Source organism: Salmo salar, chromosome 12, assembly GCF_965601325.2.
Source record: "Salmo salar chromosome 12, fSalSal1, whole genome shotgun sequence".
In the NCBI taxonomy this organism is placed as follows: Eukaryota; Metazoa; Chordata; class Actinopteri; order Salmoniformes; family Salmonidae; genus Salmo; species Salmo salar.
Window position 1 is genome coordinate 52,260,825 of NC_138302.1, and position 17,181 is coordinate 52,278,005.

The 17,181-nt window shown below is 41.5% G+C and overlaps 1 protein-coding gene across 1 annotated transcript; it reads left to right on the forward strand.

Annotated features, from left to right (window-relative positions):
- Positions 1 to 1,467: 1,467 nt before the first annotated feature.
- Positions 1,468 to 16,512, forward strand: LOC106565202 (syntaxin-18). The gene is made up of 11 exons (XM_014132061.3): positions 1,468 to 1,699; positions 12,213 to 12,280; positions 13,480 to 13,595; positions 13,696 to 13,773; positions 13,881 to 13,947; positions 14,266 to 14,375; positions 15,042 to 15,139; positions 15,285 to 15,343; positions 15,461 to 15,530; positions 15,653 to 15,733; positions 15,951 to 16,512. The coding sequence occupies exons 1-11, from the start codon at positions 1,547 to 1,549 to the stop codon at positions 16,044 to 16,046; spliced, it is 996 nt and encodes a 331-aa protein (XP_013987536.2). The 5' UTR covers positions 1,468 to 1,546; the 3' UTR covers positions 16,047 to 16,512.
- Positions 16,513 to 17,181: the final 669 nt, after the last annotated feature.

The window sequence follows — 17,181 nt, forward strand, 5'->3', positions numbered from 1 at the left end:
GCTAACATAAATAGAATGTTCCCCTAACTAACAGAAAACTGGAGACTCAAACATTAGGGGAACATTACAGATAACATTACAAAAACATTATCTCCCTAGAATTGTTAGCTTGGTCTATGCTTTAGCAAAATGTATTCATACGTTTTAAAATGTGGTTAACGTACATTCTAAACATTAAGACCACCCTTGCATAATAGTCAGCAACTCTTCCACAGAATATTGGGGTGAAATACATGCTATTCATTTTATTATTTTTCTTTTGCAATTTTGATCCCTATATAGTCTTTTACTGGAATGCTGCACACTTGTCAAAGATTTTTTATAACTCATTGTTCTACAGTATCTGTGCTTAATTATACAACGGGTGGTTCTAATCCTGAATACTGGTTGGTTAAAACCACATTTCAGCCGGTGTCTATTCCACAAGTTACCACCGGCTAAATCTATGACGTTAAAATGCTTATTTACTCTGTTCCATCTGACTGTCTCATCAGCCCAGCCAGGCAATTTATAAACTTGATCTCCACTACAAAAAGCATCTAGACATTATCTCACATTTTACACTAACATTTAGTTTTCAACAGTGGACATTTGTATAAACCTTGGTATCTGTCTCTCCGACATTTGCAACATTGTTTCAATATTCAAATTCGATCACCAGCTGTCCCATAGTAATGAACGTGTCGGCAGTCTGGATGAGACAGACAGGCATTTTTATGGTATATACAAAGAAATGTAAATTAAAAAAAGGTAAAACAAAATGAAGTGCAGCTAGTTTGCATTCTTTCCAGCTTCAGTTTGAAGTGATTGTGTTAGTTGTGTTGTTGGATAGCTCCTCTGAATAACAGTGTCCTGATGAAAGATCACATTTTCTATACCAGGCGAAATCGCGCCTCATTAGCTCATTGTAATGGATGCGTTGAAATAAATCTCACTAGAAAACAGGTTAAACAAATGCAAATGTTGCTACTGTTGTTATTCTGGCTGCACTGTTTGACATGACTGTAAATGAACTGTAGTTGGCTAGTTAGCAAGCAAGGGATAAGAACGTTGGCAGCCAGTATGGCAATGGAACATTTAGAACGAATGACTGGGTCGCGTCCATAGATACAGAACAAAAAGACTGAACAACTGGGTCGCTTCTCTGGAAACCGAATCGATAGAATGAATGGCTTGGGTAGCAACCCTAAATTTGTGTCAGGACTGTATCTTGTGGAAGGATAAAATACTACTACAAAATAACCTTTTTTATGAAAATATGTCAATCATTATTTGAATATGTTGGTGACCTTTTGTATAAAAGTGATAATGCCCTCGAACCCGGTGTTTGGAGGATATATTTGCACGGTTTGCCGACCATCGGCTTAGGCTCGGGCCTAACAACATCCTGCCAATATATCCTCCAAACACCGGCATCTCCGGCATTGTCACTAAAGTGGCCAACCATGCATGTCTCGAACGCACCCATGTGTCGCAAAAATATGACGTTCAATGTGGTGACGTGTCGCTGTTGACAGTGGCGTGTACTGCCGTGCTACTGACAGAAATGGCTGTTGATATAACTGTACTGTTCAAAGCTAGTGTCAAAACGGTAAAAACCCGAAATAAAGCTATGGGAGTAGGGTTTGATTTGCCTAAAGATGAAATCTTCAAGAAGAGCAGACCCAAACATGGATTTTCTCCCAAGGCGAAGGAAGTGGTGAGTGACATTCACTGCACAGGTTAACGTTTGCCTTTCTAGCTAACGTTAGTTAATGTAGCTAATTTATTTTAATAAGAGTTGTGTAGAGATGGAAATTGATAGAGTTCGGGTACCGTTATAGCTAATGGTAACTAGCTAACTCGACAGTTAGCTAACGTTAGCCGAGTCAGAGGCTAGCGTGCTAACGACATTAGTCAAACGTATCTCGAAGTCATGAAAGTTAACTACCTAACGTTAGCGAACAACTAGCCAGCTATCTAAAAAGGCCTAGGTCTATGATGTGCTCGCTACTTATGTCGACCTCTAAGTAACCAATAATACTTTGCTCAAACGTTCAGTACTTGGCATGTAACTTAGCTAGCCACCTACTACTTTTTGCATTTGACAGGTTAGTGGTGCGTTCCAGATCGCCTACATACAGTCAGTGTATTCTACTAGCTAGATAGCTACACATTTTCTGCGCAAAAGTGTACAGTCACAGATTGTTGGACTGTTGCCTCATGTCCTTGTGGTTCATGAGACTAACACATTCTTTAGCACAATTTGATTTACTGAGTACCACTCTCCATGTTTTCAAGCATAGGTGTGGCAGCATCAGGTTATGGGTATGCTTGTAATCGTTGCGAATAAAAAAAACGGAATGGAGCCAAGCACAGGCAAACTCCTAGAGGAAACTGCTTTCCACCAGACACTAGGAGATGAATCCAACTTTCAGCAGGATAATAACCTAAAACACAAGGCCAAATCTACACTGGAGATGTAGAAGACCGAATGTTCCTGAGTGGCCGAGTTACAGTTTTGACTTAAATCTATTTGAAAATCTATAGCCAGACCTGAAAATGGTTGTCTTGCAATGATCAACAACCAATTTGACAGAGCTTGAAGACTTTTGAAAATAATAATGGGCAAATGTTAGGCATGGGTGTATTTGGAAATAGCCACGGGATGTTTTTTCAATACTGTTTTGAAATGTTTCTATATATTTTACTACTTGTAGCTAATTTAAGGAAATACCTGCCGTCAACTTGTGCAGTATGTTAGAAGATAAAACAGATTGCGTTCTTCATTTAACCTGTCACATTATTTAGCATTATGAAGCTTACCATAGTTCCCCAGAACAGTTGAGCCAGTCATGTGTTTGTTTGTAAATAACACAACTGGGGAAAGCGGGAGCAGGCGAGTCCAGCTGTGTATTGACAGGGGTCACATTTTCTATTGAATGTCAGGGAATTATCAGGGATGTACAACTATAGTTTTTACTCACAGAAAATACATTAGTGCAACACATTTGGGTAGAAAATAGGTTAATTTTCATCAAATGACAACAGAAGTGCAACGCTACTTAGCTGGCAGCCACACAAGTAGGCTAAATGAGCATACAATGAAAAAGCTAGGTATTCTTTTGCAAAAACGATGTATGGCCATCATATTTCTGTTTATCTTAGGAAAAAAATGTAGCCAGGGACATTTCTTAATGTTTTTCTTAAAGTTTATTGCATTTACCGGAGAAAAGTACGCTGGCTACACTGAGATAAGTTGCTACACATCAGTCAGAGCTCTGTCTGCTGATAGAATGCCTATTTGGGAATTCTCATCCAAGTGGGAGAAGTGCAACTGAAGCACAAAATGAGTCTGATGCCGAGCAGAAATTACAATAAGAAGCATTTTAGATCTGTGTTTACAAAACGCAGCAAGGTATTTATTATGCATTTATTTAAAAAAAATCCTGCATGAAAAATGAAGAATTCTGCATTAACATGACCCCTAAATGTTTTACGTACTAGTTGGCTAAGTAAGTGGCTGAATTAATAAGGTGACAGGGCATCATATTGTCTCGTGTTTGAGAAGTCAAATCCCTTTAGATAAGTTATCTTTTGATTTCCTTGCGTTTTTTTCTCCGTTCTCGGCCCATCTGCTCGGCTGTAACACAACAAAATGTGGAATAAGTGGAGGGTATATGAATACTTTCTGAATGCACTGTAGGTAGGGGTAAAGTGACTGGGCAACAGGATTGAAAATAGACAGTACCAGCGTATATGCTGAGTGGGGAAAGTGTGTGGCATCAGTATGCGTATGTGTTGTGGGCATACGGTGCATTCAGAAAGTATTCAAACCCCTTTATTTTTTCCCACATTTTGTTACGTTACAGCCTTATTCAAAAATTAATTAAGTTGTATTTTTCCTCATCAATCTACACACAAAATCCCATAATGACAAAGCAAAAACTGGTTTTTAGAAATGTTGGCAAATGTATTGAAAATAAAAAAACTGAAATATCACATTTACATAAGTATTCAGACCCTTTACCCAGTACTTTGTTGAAGCACATTTGGCAGTGATTACAGCCTCCAGTCTTCTTGGGTATGACACTACAAGCTTGGCACACCTGTATTTGGGAAGTTTCTCGCATTCTTCTCTGCAGATCCTCTCAAGATCTGTCAAGTTGGATGAGGAGCGTTGCTGCACAGCTATTTTCAGGTCTCTTCGGAGATGTGCGATCGGGTTCAAGTCCGGGCTCTGGCTGGGCCACTCAAGGACATTCAGAGACTTGTCCCGAAGCCACTCCTGCATTGTCTTGGCAGTGTGCTTGGGTCATTGTCCTGTTGGAAGGTGAACGTTCACCCCAGTCTGAGGTCCTGAGCGCTCTGGAGCAGGTTTTCATCAAGAATCTCTCTGTGCTTTACTCCGTCCTTTCCCTCGATCCTGACTAGTCTCGCAGTCCCTGCTGCTGATCCTGCCACCACCATGCTTCACCGTAGGGATGGTATTGGCCAGATGATGAGCGGTGCCTGGTTTCCTCCAGATGTGACGCTTGGCATTCAGTCCAAAGAGTTCAATCTTGGTTTCAACAGTCCAGAGAATCTTGTTTCTCATGGTCTGAGAGTCTTTAGGTGCCTTTTGGCAAACTCCAAGCGGGCTGTTGTGTGCCTTTTACTGAGGAGTGGCTTCCGTCTGGCCACTCTACCATAAAGGCCTGATTTGTGGGGTGCTACAGAGATGGTTGTCCTTCTGGAAGGTTCTCACATCTCCACAGAGACTCTGGCGCTCTGTCAGGGTGACCATCGGGTTCTTGGTCACCGCACCGTATGTAGCGTGTGTTGGGTTGTCAGGGTAAGTATGTGTGGGTAGAGTCCAGTGTGTGTGCATGGAGTTAGTGCAAAAATTGGGCCAATGCAGATACTCCGGGTAGCCATTTAATTAACTATTACCTGTCTTGTTTGGTAGTCTTGTGGCTTGGGGGTAGAAGCTGTTCAGGGTCCTGTTGATTCCAGACTTAGTACTTAGTGCATTAGTACCGCTTGCTGTGTGGTAGCAGAGAGAACAGTCTGGCTTGGGTGGCTGGAGTCTGAAAATGTTTTGGGCTTTCCTTGATTAAAGCCAGTTCCAATGTTAGGGGATAGCCTAATAGGAAACACCCAGTGATGGACAGTCCTGATGAGAGGCTGCGTTTCCCCCCCCCCCCCCCCCCACATCTTCCTCTTTTTTTTTTTTCTTTCTTTTTTTTTACATGTCATTCAAATGCAGTAGGTTGGGGATAGATCCGTGGATCCTAGATCTGTGGCTTTCCTGGACTTTCAGACTCTCACCGCCACATAGTCGCGACCCATCATTGGTGTAGAAATAAAGAGGGCTCATTGAAAGCGACTGGCAAATAGAAGAAGTGCGCCGCATGCAGCGTGACCACTATGCAGAAGTGAGTATCATGGATACAAGCCCTATCAAAGGCACCTTGAAGAACTCCTCTGGATTTCCCCAGGGACGTCAGCTCTTGATCCATACCTGATGTCCCCACCAACCATAGCCAGGAGAAACAAGCCCAGTCACTCAGCTCCACACAACTATGCTTTGTTATGCCTCTCGCACCCCTGTTGCAATGATATTGGAAATGATGGTTTAATGAAAGCAGGGATGCTGATTTGAGGAAACTCAAACCTAGCCTGTGGTGCCCCCCCCACCCCCCCATCCCCCGACCCTGGGCCCCCACCCTCCCGCTGTCTCCCCTGTGCTACCGATATCATCTGAAACGATCTTGGTGAACCAATGTTTGGAGAAATTGAAATTTTGGAATGTCCTCACTGCATACAGTTATGTGGTGGTTTTCATCTGCCCCCACCCCCTCATCCTTTTCTCTGTAAGACTTCAGATACAGGATCCATTTTTTTTCTGTGCGCGAGCCCTCTCTTCACATGTTTGATTCCATAAACATGCTGCAATAACATTTTCTTTCAGCTTTCTAACAATTTCTTGAGGAAAGCCGATCCTCCCAAGAGCCAGTGATTAAAGGTGGAAGATCAAAGCAGAGAAAACATTAAATTAGGTCCCGAGTAACAATGTTGACGGCCGGCCCCTAATGCTGAACAGATGTGGGCGCCCTCCAAGACATGCACTGCCTTCTCAGTTCCCAGTGACACTTCACAAAACAGATAGGGAGGAAAAACTTCAAAGTAAACAAATATAAAGTAGCATGTATGGGTTGTTTTTTTTTTTTCTCAAACTTTACCCTTTGCAGAAAGTGAACATATTTTTTATGGCGAAGCAAAAGGCTTGATGGACTAGTAAGTGTCTGGGGTGCGGTGATCGGGAGGGAATCTTTTACCTCAGGGGTCGGTTTGGGGCACTGTGATCTCAGTTTCACCGCTCTCCTCCTCATCTCCACAGCAGGCTGCTCTTCTCGTGTTTAAATGCAGGAGGTCACCCCGAAATTGTTCCACAATGGACTGCTTTTTACAGTGTTTTCTTTGAATGTCCAAAAAGTGAGGTGATCAGCCAGCACTTAGAAATATGCGTTTATTACCTAACTCGAGCGAGGTAGGGGTTGCCCTCTCATGGCGTATTTTGAAATGGAAATTATAATCCGGTATATTCTCAAAACATTGAGTTACATTTTGATAACCTGGGTCCATTTCAGACTTTATTTTTTCTGTTCGCAAGTGAACTGTGAATGTCTGAGAAATTCCGTAAAACAGTCTCTCCTATTGGGGGGGAAAAACACTTTCTGGCAAAATCTAAAGTTTTGAAGTGCTTACACAGGGCAGTAAATGTGATGCTTTGATGGAATGTAGCTGCTCTAAAATTAGAAAGCCATAGTCTAACTGTTAGGCTAAGAGATAAGGTACAAGCCTAGGCTATATTTGTTGGCCCCATTACCTGAGAATCACACACCTAATTTGAGCAATTGAACAAATCTCTTCACCCCATTTTCTTCCTCTTCTCCCTGTTGACACAGAGCAAGTTTTTGCATGTCACCCCACAATAATTGCCATGAACCTGCATCCGCTGTCATGATCAGTGATTTTTGTTTTGTAGTCTCACTAGTCTTCATTGTCTCCCACAAAGTATTCAAAAAAATATACATCTATATTTCACTCACTCAACTGCAAATGTATTCTCTCACCATCAGGTTGGGATTTGAGGGGATTTACCTGATCTGAATGTCCTGCTAAACACTGTCTTTACCAGTTGGTTTAATCTCTGCTCTGTTTTCACACGGAGGCCAGGAAAATAGAATTTTGAGGCATCAAATGCAAGTGCGGAATACAATCTTATCTAGCATTTCCCCACAGACGTTTCAAGAAAGGGGATTTTGCCAGTTTAGCAACAACAAAAAAAGTGTCAAATATGGAGACGTAAATGCACAAACACAGGTCTGTGGACGAGTGTCAAACTTAGGGGGCAGCGAGATGAAATCCAGATACTTGGCAGACTAAACAGTGTAATTGTAACAAAAATACTGTACTGCTTCAGAGACACAGGCTTTATAGGCAAAATTCAGATTGATATGAGCCATAACGGCATTATTTAATTAAGCAATGAGGCTCATTCCTTGACAAATAGGCCTAGGCCTCATAAGACAATAAGTAATCTATAGGATAATTGATTACTCAAACATTCCCAATTAGGATATTATTTAACTTATCTGTATTAAAATAGGCAGAAAAATGTCCTCAATCACGAACTAGGGAACATCCACTCTCAGGCTCAGGGACATCCAGAACAAACCTTAGAGGGAAAGTGACTTTTCTCAAAACAACTGTTAAAGGTTTCAGGGCTTTTGTAATAGGCCAAACAAAAAGGTGTTGCATAAAAGCTTACTTCATTTAAAAAATAAATATATTTTCACTGCATCAGTTGTTTCCGTACAAATGCTGTTTTGAATTAAAAGAAAATTGTACCTACTCACAGAAGGCTGCGAAGCCAAAACATTTGCGTATGCTATCCCTGATGCAATGAAAATCATTTAAAAATTGAATGAAGTTTTTTTTATGCGACATATTTCTAAGTGCGGACCCATTACACCTTTTTGTTTGTCTGAATTCGCAGGTTTTACGCACCAGCCAAGCTTCTGGGAAAGCGCAATGGTCCCCTTTTTTTAATTTTGTGATAGGCCTACCTGCCTTTTTCACAAAGACACGATAAACATTTAACATGTGTCAAAGAACTAGGCAAACCTAATTGCATTTGGGTAGCCTACATTAGTTTAATCTAGTCTGTTCTACTGTGGGCACCATATATACAGGCCTTGAGGGGAATGTGTCCATCTGTGTGTTTCATTAATGAATCCCTTAAAGTGCAACAAAACCAAACATTAGTGTTGCTCAACTACCCAACAAACAACACAACATTCAGGTTTGTTAGTCATGTTTTCCATTAAAGTTAAAATGAAAGACTGGGCTAAAATAAGTGAAGGGGTAGAGGTTCTGAGGGGAATTCTGATGTGTTCCCAATTTCTTTCTTTCTCAATGAAGCTCGAATATGACATTGTTCACATCCATTGTAGTCAGGAGAGAGCGCTGCTTTGAACAGGATAAACCTCAGAGCCTTTGTTCATCATGTGGACACGTGATGTGGGTTTGTTCAAAAGGAAAATAATGTTTTTAAAAACAGTGATGTGCACAACTTGGATGCATTTGCAAAACAAGATGCTGTTGTTGAGTTTTCAGAAACAATTTACTTGTGGAGGGCAAAAACTGGACATCTGACATTAGAGCAACAGGAGAACAACAGCGGTCTCTTAGTTAAACGTTTACTTTGTTCTTTGTTTATGCTGCATTGAAGTATGTGACTCAAAAAAAGTCAGACTGATGGCATGAAAACTGGTGGACTACCGTACGTCGCTTGGCAGTTGGCCTGGCTAGCTGGTTAGAAGAACACGCTAACTTACGGCCAACATTTTTAACTGAATAAATAAAGCACTTTGAACCACAAAGTGGACCCAGTGGATGGTATTTTGTGGCAGAATTTGCTGTCGTCATCTCATTGAAAACAGTGACATCCGGTATCATCCTGCCGCCATGAGTCTGCTATGTGAACACCGCAGTATTCATAGGCCTAGTTTTAACTAAAACAATAAAACTTATTTTGGTTTTAATTTATTTTTCTCTATTTCTTTTGAAATCTGAGATGTTTAGGAATGTTTGCTGTAGTCCAGATTATTACCCTACAAAATGCACATTCTTTGACAATTTATTTTTTAAAAGCTCCTAGATTGCCTTTGAATGCGAGAGTAGATTATAGATTATTGCCTGTGTTGCTGTGACTGACCAGAAATCTCCATTTCTAATACACAAAAGTAAGACGTAACAGTGAAACAATCAACGTGGCGACGTCCCCTCCACTGCATAGAGCTTTAAGTGTTTCTCATAGTGTGTTCTTTGAACAATTAGGCTAGTTATAGTCTATAGATCTCAAATCAGATTTGGACAGGCTTCAAAATAGACAGCTAGGGGTCAAGCAATGGAGTCTGGGTGATAATTATCTCAGTTACCTGGTTTTAGTAAAATAAAGAGCCTACCCAGACTGACTTAAGAAAAAATCAGCTGACTAAGCCTTTAAAAAAATATATATATATATATATAATAATGCACTGTGATGGTTTGTTTGCGCTTCGTACAGACTGAGGGGCAGGAGAGAGTGAGAAGATAAAGTGGGGGTCCTTGACGATGATGAGATTAGATGTAGCCCGGCAGACTGTCTCCTCCTGCTGCCTCGCTCCAAACACAACATACGCGCACAAGCACATTCATATACATTCGCATACTTTGGCAGGGACACACACGCACTCTCCTCCAGCCGCAAGCACAAGGCTACCCCCTTCCTCATTGTTTAGGTATTACTAGCTCTTTAGAGTCTTAAGTTACAAGAGCAATTGATCCCGGTGACCCCCTGCAAACCCTGGAGGTTGCAGTGGGAATCTGAGCCCAAATGTATACACACAGGAGACAGATCAACCCCCCCACCCCACCCCAAACCAGCACTCTTGACATCTTCTCTCTTCTCCTCTGTTCTCTCCTGAAAGCCAGTGGGGCTCCAATACTGGCAGCCTATTGCTACCTGCTGGTGAGAAGGTGTGTTACGAAAGCAGAAGAATGTAGCCTATTATTTCAAATAGCACATCAGTAATCTAGTGACTCTGTGTTGTAGGCCAAATTAGCATGATATGGGTTTATAGCTGCGATTTATATAGTGAGTGTCTGGGAGAAGAGGAAAATAAAGACACTCAGGCCCCTGAGGATTGGAGTTGCCCATCCCAGACAGGGCAGACAGCAGACAACAACACAGACAGCAGACAACAACACAGACAGCAGACAACAACACACTCCTGCCTTTCAACCATGGGAACGTTGTGCTTCACTCAACCCCTTCACAAGTGCTATGAACAACGATTAACATTTGACCCCTGATAATTGTATTATTACAAGGGTCGACTCACCGCCACAGCCCTTTACTCGGTTATCTTAAACCTGCTCTGTTCTAATTGCTCTGAAGCAATGTCACACCTCGAGTCATCTATGCTTATTTGCTTTCTAGGAGAGGTGATGGGTTTCAAGCAAATTGTAGCTCTGTATTTATTTATTTTTTTAACCTTTTCTTTTCAAAGTCCAGTCGTTTTCTTCACGTTGATATTTTTAGAGTCGCCATTAGAGACCCAAGACCCAGGTCGTGCTTTACCACTGCAGCAATTTGGTAATTACGGTCATTAGAAGAGAAAAAATGGACCGAAGACGGCGCAGTTTGGCTTTAGAAAAATAATCCCGCTCGCCCTGGGTCTCTGTCACAGTCGAACTCATTGTGTCATTTTCAACATGGCGCTTGTCTGGATTCTCTCATAGGTTTTTTTCTTATTTTTTTTTGCAAACAGAGCCTGCTGTGTGTGTAGTCTGTCCTTCTTGCGCTCCACTCTGTGGATGGGGAAGCAATTAGGGGTTTTTCGATGTTAACCGAATTATAGGAGCAAATATTGGATTCCACCGAGTTTCCTCTGGTTTTCCTGTGCACACATCTTCCCGGACATTTTATCTGTGATACATAGTCGACAGATTATACATTTCAGGCATATTTAAATGTTTTCTGTCAGGGAGCTACAGTGTATAGAAGAGTATAATTTTATTTACATGAGCTAGGCTATTTAACGAGGAAATTGGCAGTTTGAATTTGGTATGTCCTGCCGTAAACAAATATTAATTCATAAAATTCAGAATGGATAGAGCAAGACAGATGGACAAGGTGGCCTGTCACAGTCAGTGAATGCTAAGTTTGGTCATTTTAAAGGAAGGCCTAACTTGAGACATGCAAGCAGGGCCTGAAACTAACTCTTTGGTCTACCAGTGAATGAATGAAATCCACCAACCTCTGATGTCTTTGCCGCATTCGGCTGTGCGAGACATCTAATATTGTCATCTTCAACCTAGCGTTGTTCCTTTGGATACACTCATAATGGCTTCCAGTCCACCCATTATGCCATTATTGACTTGAATGGGGACACCCGTTCTATTCGTTCTATTTCTATGGCAGCACATGCAGTACATACATGCATGCATGCATGCATACATACATACATACATACATACATACATACATACACCCTACATCACATACATACATACATACATACATCAGCATGCAGCATGCAGCATGCAGCATGCAGCATACATACATATCCATCCAGTACCAGTCCAGTCAAAAGTTTGGACACACCTACTGAGTCAAGGGTTTCTCTTTATTTTGTACTATTTTCTACGTTGTAGAATAAAAGTGAAGACATCAAAACTATGAAATAACACATTTGGAATCATTTAGTAAAATTGTTAAACAAATCAAAATATATTTTATATTTGAGATTCTTTTAAGTAGCCACACGTTGCCTTGATGACAGCTTTGCACACTCTTGGCATTCTCTCAACCAACTTCATGAGTTCGTCACCTGGAATGCATTTCAATTAACAGGTGTGCCTTGTTAATTTGTGGAATTTCTTTATTTTTTTAATGCGTTTGAGCCAATCAGGTGTGTTGTGACAAGGCTGGTATACAGAAGATAGCCCTATTTGGTGAAAGACCAGGTCCATATTATGGCAAGAACAGCTCAAATAAGCAATGAGAAACGACAGTCCATCATTACTTTAAGACATGACAGGGACAAAATCATGAAGAGGAACAGAGATGTGGCCAACAAATAGAGAGCGAGACATGAAGACAGAAGTCTATCAAACGTGTTTTCTCTTCATTTTGACAGATCTCCAACATCACCAAGCTGAAAGACTTTCTGCTGCAGCACAGGAAGGACTATGTGAATGCTGGAAGGTAATCCTCGTCTCAGGTCACCAAACCCTGTCCTTTTTACTGTCTGTTTTCAACAGTGACTTTCATGTGACTATAAGATGTAGGGCTAATCCCTTTTCACATGTTTGGCCTAAAGAAAATCCTCCAGGAAGGGTTCAGCTCTGCCTCCATGTGGATTGGGATGTATCTAACCTTTTGACAACTTGATTGAGCTTTTTCCTCTTTGAAACATCAGTCTCATAAAGGATCAAAAATGGTTTTAACCTTCTCAACCCTAGAGCCTTCATTGTCAAAGAAGTAGATGGCATTAACTAATCACCATAAGCCTAAGCAGTAGTTATATAGGCTTAGGGGCTAAAGTGGCTGGAGCTACTGTCTGTCTGTCTGTCTGTCTGTCTGTCTGTCTGTCTGTCTGTCTGTCTGTCTGTCTGTCTGTCTGTCTGTCTGTCTGTCTGTCTGTCTGTCTGTCTGTCTGTCTGTCTGTCTGTCTGTCTGTCTGTCTACAGAGTTGACTGCAGGCTGTGTTGCAGGCTCTAAGGTCTGACTGGTCTAATTGAGGTGGGTGGTTGGGAAAGGCAGGCGCTGGCACAAGGTCAGTAGCGAGTGGGGTGGTCTTTTGGAGACTCAGTCTAATTGGGTGGAATAATTGAGCTGCAACCAAGTGAAGAGCAAATCACGCCCTGGGACTAATCATAGGCTTCATCTGGTCAAGGCCCCGAGGGCAGTGTGTGCGCGCTCGCAGGGCGGGCCTTGAAAAACGCTTTCACATTTTCTTGCCTTAGTTTAGAGCCAGCAATTTGGATCTATTAGCCCCCCCCCCCCCCCAAAAAAAAATGTGTGATTAAAAACCTGTCACATGCATTAAAAATGTAATCAATAAAAACATATTATTAGTTTACATGGGAAGAAGTACATTGTGATCTTCCCATAGAATTGACTTAAGTATTTATTAACATTTTTTTATTAAACATTGCAAACACAGGAAAGGTCTGGGTGCCTTTTTCATGTTTCTTTGACAGAAAATGAAAAATGAGCATGTCAGTCATCCCAGAACTTTAATTCTGAGGGAATGATCTATCAGCTGTACGGTAGGAATCCACTAGAGGGCAACATAGGGTTAGCACTTTCATTTAACTGCACAGAATCTGCAGGCCTAGTTTACAGCAGACCTGGGTCCAAATACGATTTGTTTCCTTTCAATTGCTTTGTGTGTTTTGTAGTCTCATCTCGTCAGACCTAACCCGGATGACAGACAATGAGCGAGACCAGATCGACCAGGACGCCCAGATCTTCATGAGAACCTGCTCTGAGGCCATCAAGCAGCTCCGCTCTGAAGGTGTGTGTGTGTGTGTGAGTCCATTGGGTTGCATGTACTGGACATACTGTATAATACACAATAATAAGAACCCCTTTGTCATTTATTGTCGCCCTTCCAGCTGAGAAGCAGGTCATACCGACACAGATCAGAGAGCACAGGGGGGCAGTCCTTGACCTCATCGAGATATATTTGAGAGGTGGGCTCATTGGCGACGTCACGATATATTTGACGTCAGTGCATATTGTAAGTACTTTGTAATAATGTAGAGAATATCGGATTTGTGTTGATCGTTCCTGTTTGCAGGAGTATGCAAGCTTTACTCCGAGCAGAGGGCTATACGAGTGAAAAGGGTGGTGGACAAGAAGAGACTGTGAGTGTGTTTTAAAAGATTATTTAAAAATATATATATTTAAAATGCTTTGCAAATTGCAATGGAAGGTTAAAAGTAATCAAAAAAATACCATGAGTTATTAATTTATTGACAGAATTCTTGATTTCAGGGACCGTTGAGTTGAATTCTGACAAATTCATAACACATAATTTATTTGTGAATGATTCTTCATTCATTGACAACATTTTGGCAGTAAGCTATCTCCATAATATATGCTGTGACCTTGCCTTGTGTTTTTTTGGGGGGGGGGCTTTTAGGAAGCCTGACCTTGTCTTTGGTGTTTTGATATTATTCCAGGTCCAGACTAGAGCCAGAGCACCACCACAGTAGGGTGGCGGTAGAGAGAAGCTCACCGGCGGAGCTGCACAGCGAGGAGAAAACTGCTAAGGAGGAGAGCAGCAGCGGTGGTGAGTACAGAGACCAAGACGAGTTCCCAAAGAGACTCTGGGTGGAAAGAACATCTATTTTGAGTCACTACAGCTGACTATTTAAATGGTGTTTGTCTTTATTACAGCCCCACACATTTCTACATGTAACATGTTATTCTCTCATGGATTTTCATTTATTTACTACTACTGGTATAATCATTTGACATTTAGCGCTATTTGCGCGTGGAAATTTGACAAGTGCCTAAAACTCAAATGTTTGAATGAAAATGGTCAAGTTCTGTATTTAAAATAAAGCAAAACGGATAGAGGTAAAGGGATGGTTATGAAAGCAGGGACTTGATGTTTGTGTGATAAAGGGAAATGGATAGAGCGGAACATAAATGGCTATGACAGTCACAGAAGTGACTTGATGTTTGTGTGATAAAGGGAAATGGATAGAGCGGAACATAAATGGCTATGACAGTCACAGAAGTGACTTGATGTTTGTGTGATAAAGGGAAATGGATAGAGCGGAACATAAATGGCTATGACAGTCACAGAAGTGACTTGATGTTTGTGTGATAAAGGGAAATGGATTGAGCGGAACATAAATGGCTATGACAGTCACAGAAGTGACTTGATGTTTGCGTGAGCTTGAAGTGAAGACGGGGTGTATTTCTCCCTTTTTTTGTTTTCTCCCTGAAGAGCGGAGCGTGACGGAGGTGCCGGAGAACAACGTGAGCCTGTGGGAGGAGGGCCAGGGCCGTGTGGAGGACGAGCTCTCGCCTGAGGAGATGCAGATGGTATGGAACAGAGATGTTGTGTATGCTTCTATGTGCTCTCCCTCTCTCCAATGCATTGTGTTACTTATATTATTGCCTTGATGTTGTTGTCTGATGGGTCAGATTCTACACAGCATTAACAGTACATGTGTTTCACTCTGTCTAGTTTGAACAAGAGAACCAGAGGCTGGTGAGTGAGATGAGCAACCTAGTAGATGAAGTCAGGTGAGTGTTTAATCAGTCCTTCAGACCATTTTTTTTTACCACTACATTCCTAGATATGACTGAGGTGAAGCAAAGGTGAAAAAGACGAGTCAATCTCCTCCCTTTAATGTCTTTCAGGCAAATCGAGGGCAAGGTCGTCGAGATCTCGCGACTCCAGGAGATCTTTGCGGAGAAGGTGCTAATGCAAGTGAGTGACCTCCATTTGGCCATCCCTGAAGGAAAATGCCTCTATTGAAAAGAATGCCCATCCCACTTAATAAAGTGTTATTAGTGTGTGTTACTTATTTCCTGTTGATGCATTGTTCACAGGAAACGGAGATCGACAGTATCCATCAGCTAGTTGTGGGAGCCACTGAAAACGTTAAAGAGGGAAACGAGGACATCCGAGAGGTAATGGCAGGTTATGCTAAACAACCCCAGTAGGTTTCCCTACTCATTATACTGTATATCGTTGTATTTTTACATTACGGCAGTATCCATAGATTTCCATTGGATATAACTTTTATAATCATTTTTTTTTTTACCAAATATTCAGAACTGACTCTTGACACAGCCAGTGATCTGTTTTAGCTCTGTATGTTTCATTGTACGCTTAACTTGTTTCCAGGCCATCAAAAACAATGCTGGATTCCGTGTCTGGATCCTCTTCTTCCTTGTCATGTGCTCCTTCTCTCTGCTCTTCCTGGATTGGTATGACAGCTAACCTCCTGAACCTGGCAGAACCAGGAAGTGACATCAGCCCAGGCCTAGCCCTAAGTGCTTATCACATTGAAGTATATGGTTGGATGGACCTAGGACCAGTTTTCCCTAACCCCCCCACAAAAAACGGACCCCCGACCAGTGCTTTGATGACGAATTCACTACATGTCAACCATACTCGAGCCACTAGAAGTCAGTGTAAACACATGTTACTTGGTAACTCTTCCTGTTCAGCAAAGCACGCTATTGGCTGATTGCAAAGTGCTGTCATCCACCTGCACTGTGTATATATGGGCAATCGGTATCGCATACATACTGACCACTATGCTTGTTATTGCACCAACAGCAACTGTCCTCTGCTGTCTATCAAAGGAAGGAAGTGGTTTCTGAACTATTAGTCTTTATCTGTATTAAGATCTTGATATTGTGTACTTATGATTTGTTGAGATGAAGAAAATGTTTTTTTAAACCCTTGTGGTCTTTCATATGTATTTATTTCAATGGTATGTACACATTTAGAAGAAATGAGATAATTAAGCAATAAAGCCTGATGGGGTGTGGGATATGGCCAATATACCAAGGCTAATGGCTGTTCTTAACCACGACGCAACGCGGAGTGCCTGGATACAGCCCTTAGCTGTGGTATATTTTATTTGTCATACCACAGCTTTCAGCCAATCAGTATTCAGGGCTCGAACCACCCGGTTAATAATTACTAATATACCATGAGTTAAGGCTAAGCTCTTGCAGATGGGATATTTTCAAGAATAGTTATTGAGTTACAATGAGCATGTAAGCCTTTTGTTTGTGTGAAGATAGTGGTTATGATCAATCAATGGGAGTATTTATGTGTTGGTATAACTCCACTTTGCACTTACACTGCTTGTGTAAAACCTGGTCCTAACACCAATAAAATGAAGCACTGCTTGTGAATGACATTTTCCATTTTTTTTTCTTATTTCCCCAAATTACAGCAAGAAATCCACACTTTCACTAGTTTATATATTATATGCATTGTACTCAGCCATTCTCTAGTCTAGTTCATGGCAAAACAATAGTATCCAGATTACATGCGGATCTAGAAATCTGGGCCTATGGCATGAACTACGATCCAAAGAATTGGCTTTGGAAATGAGCAT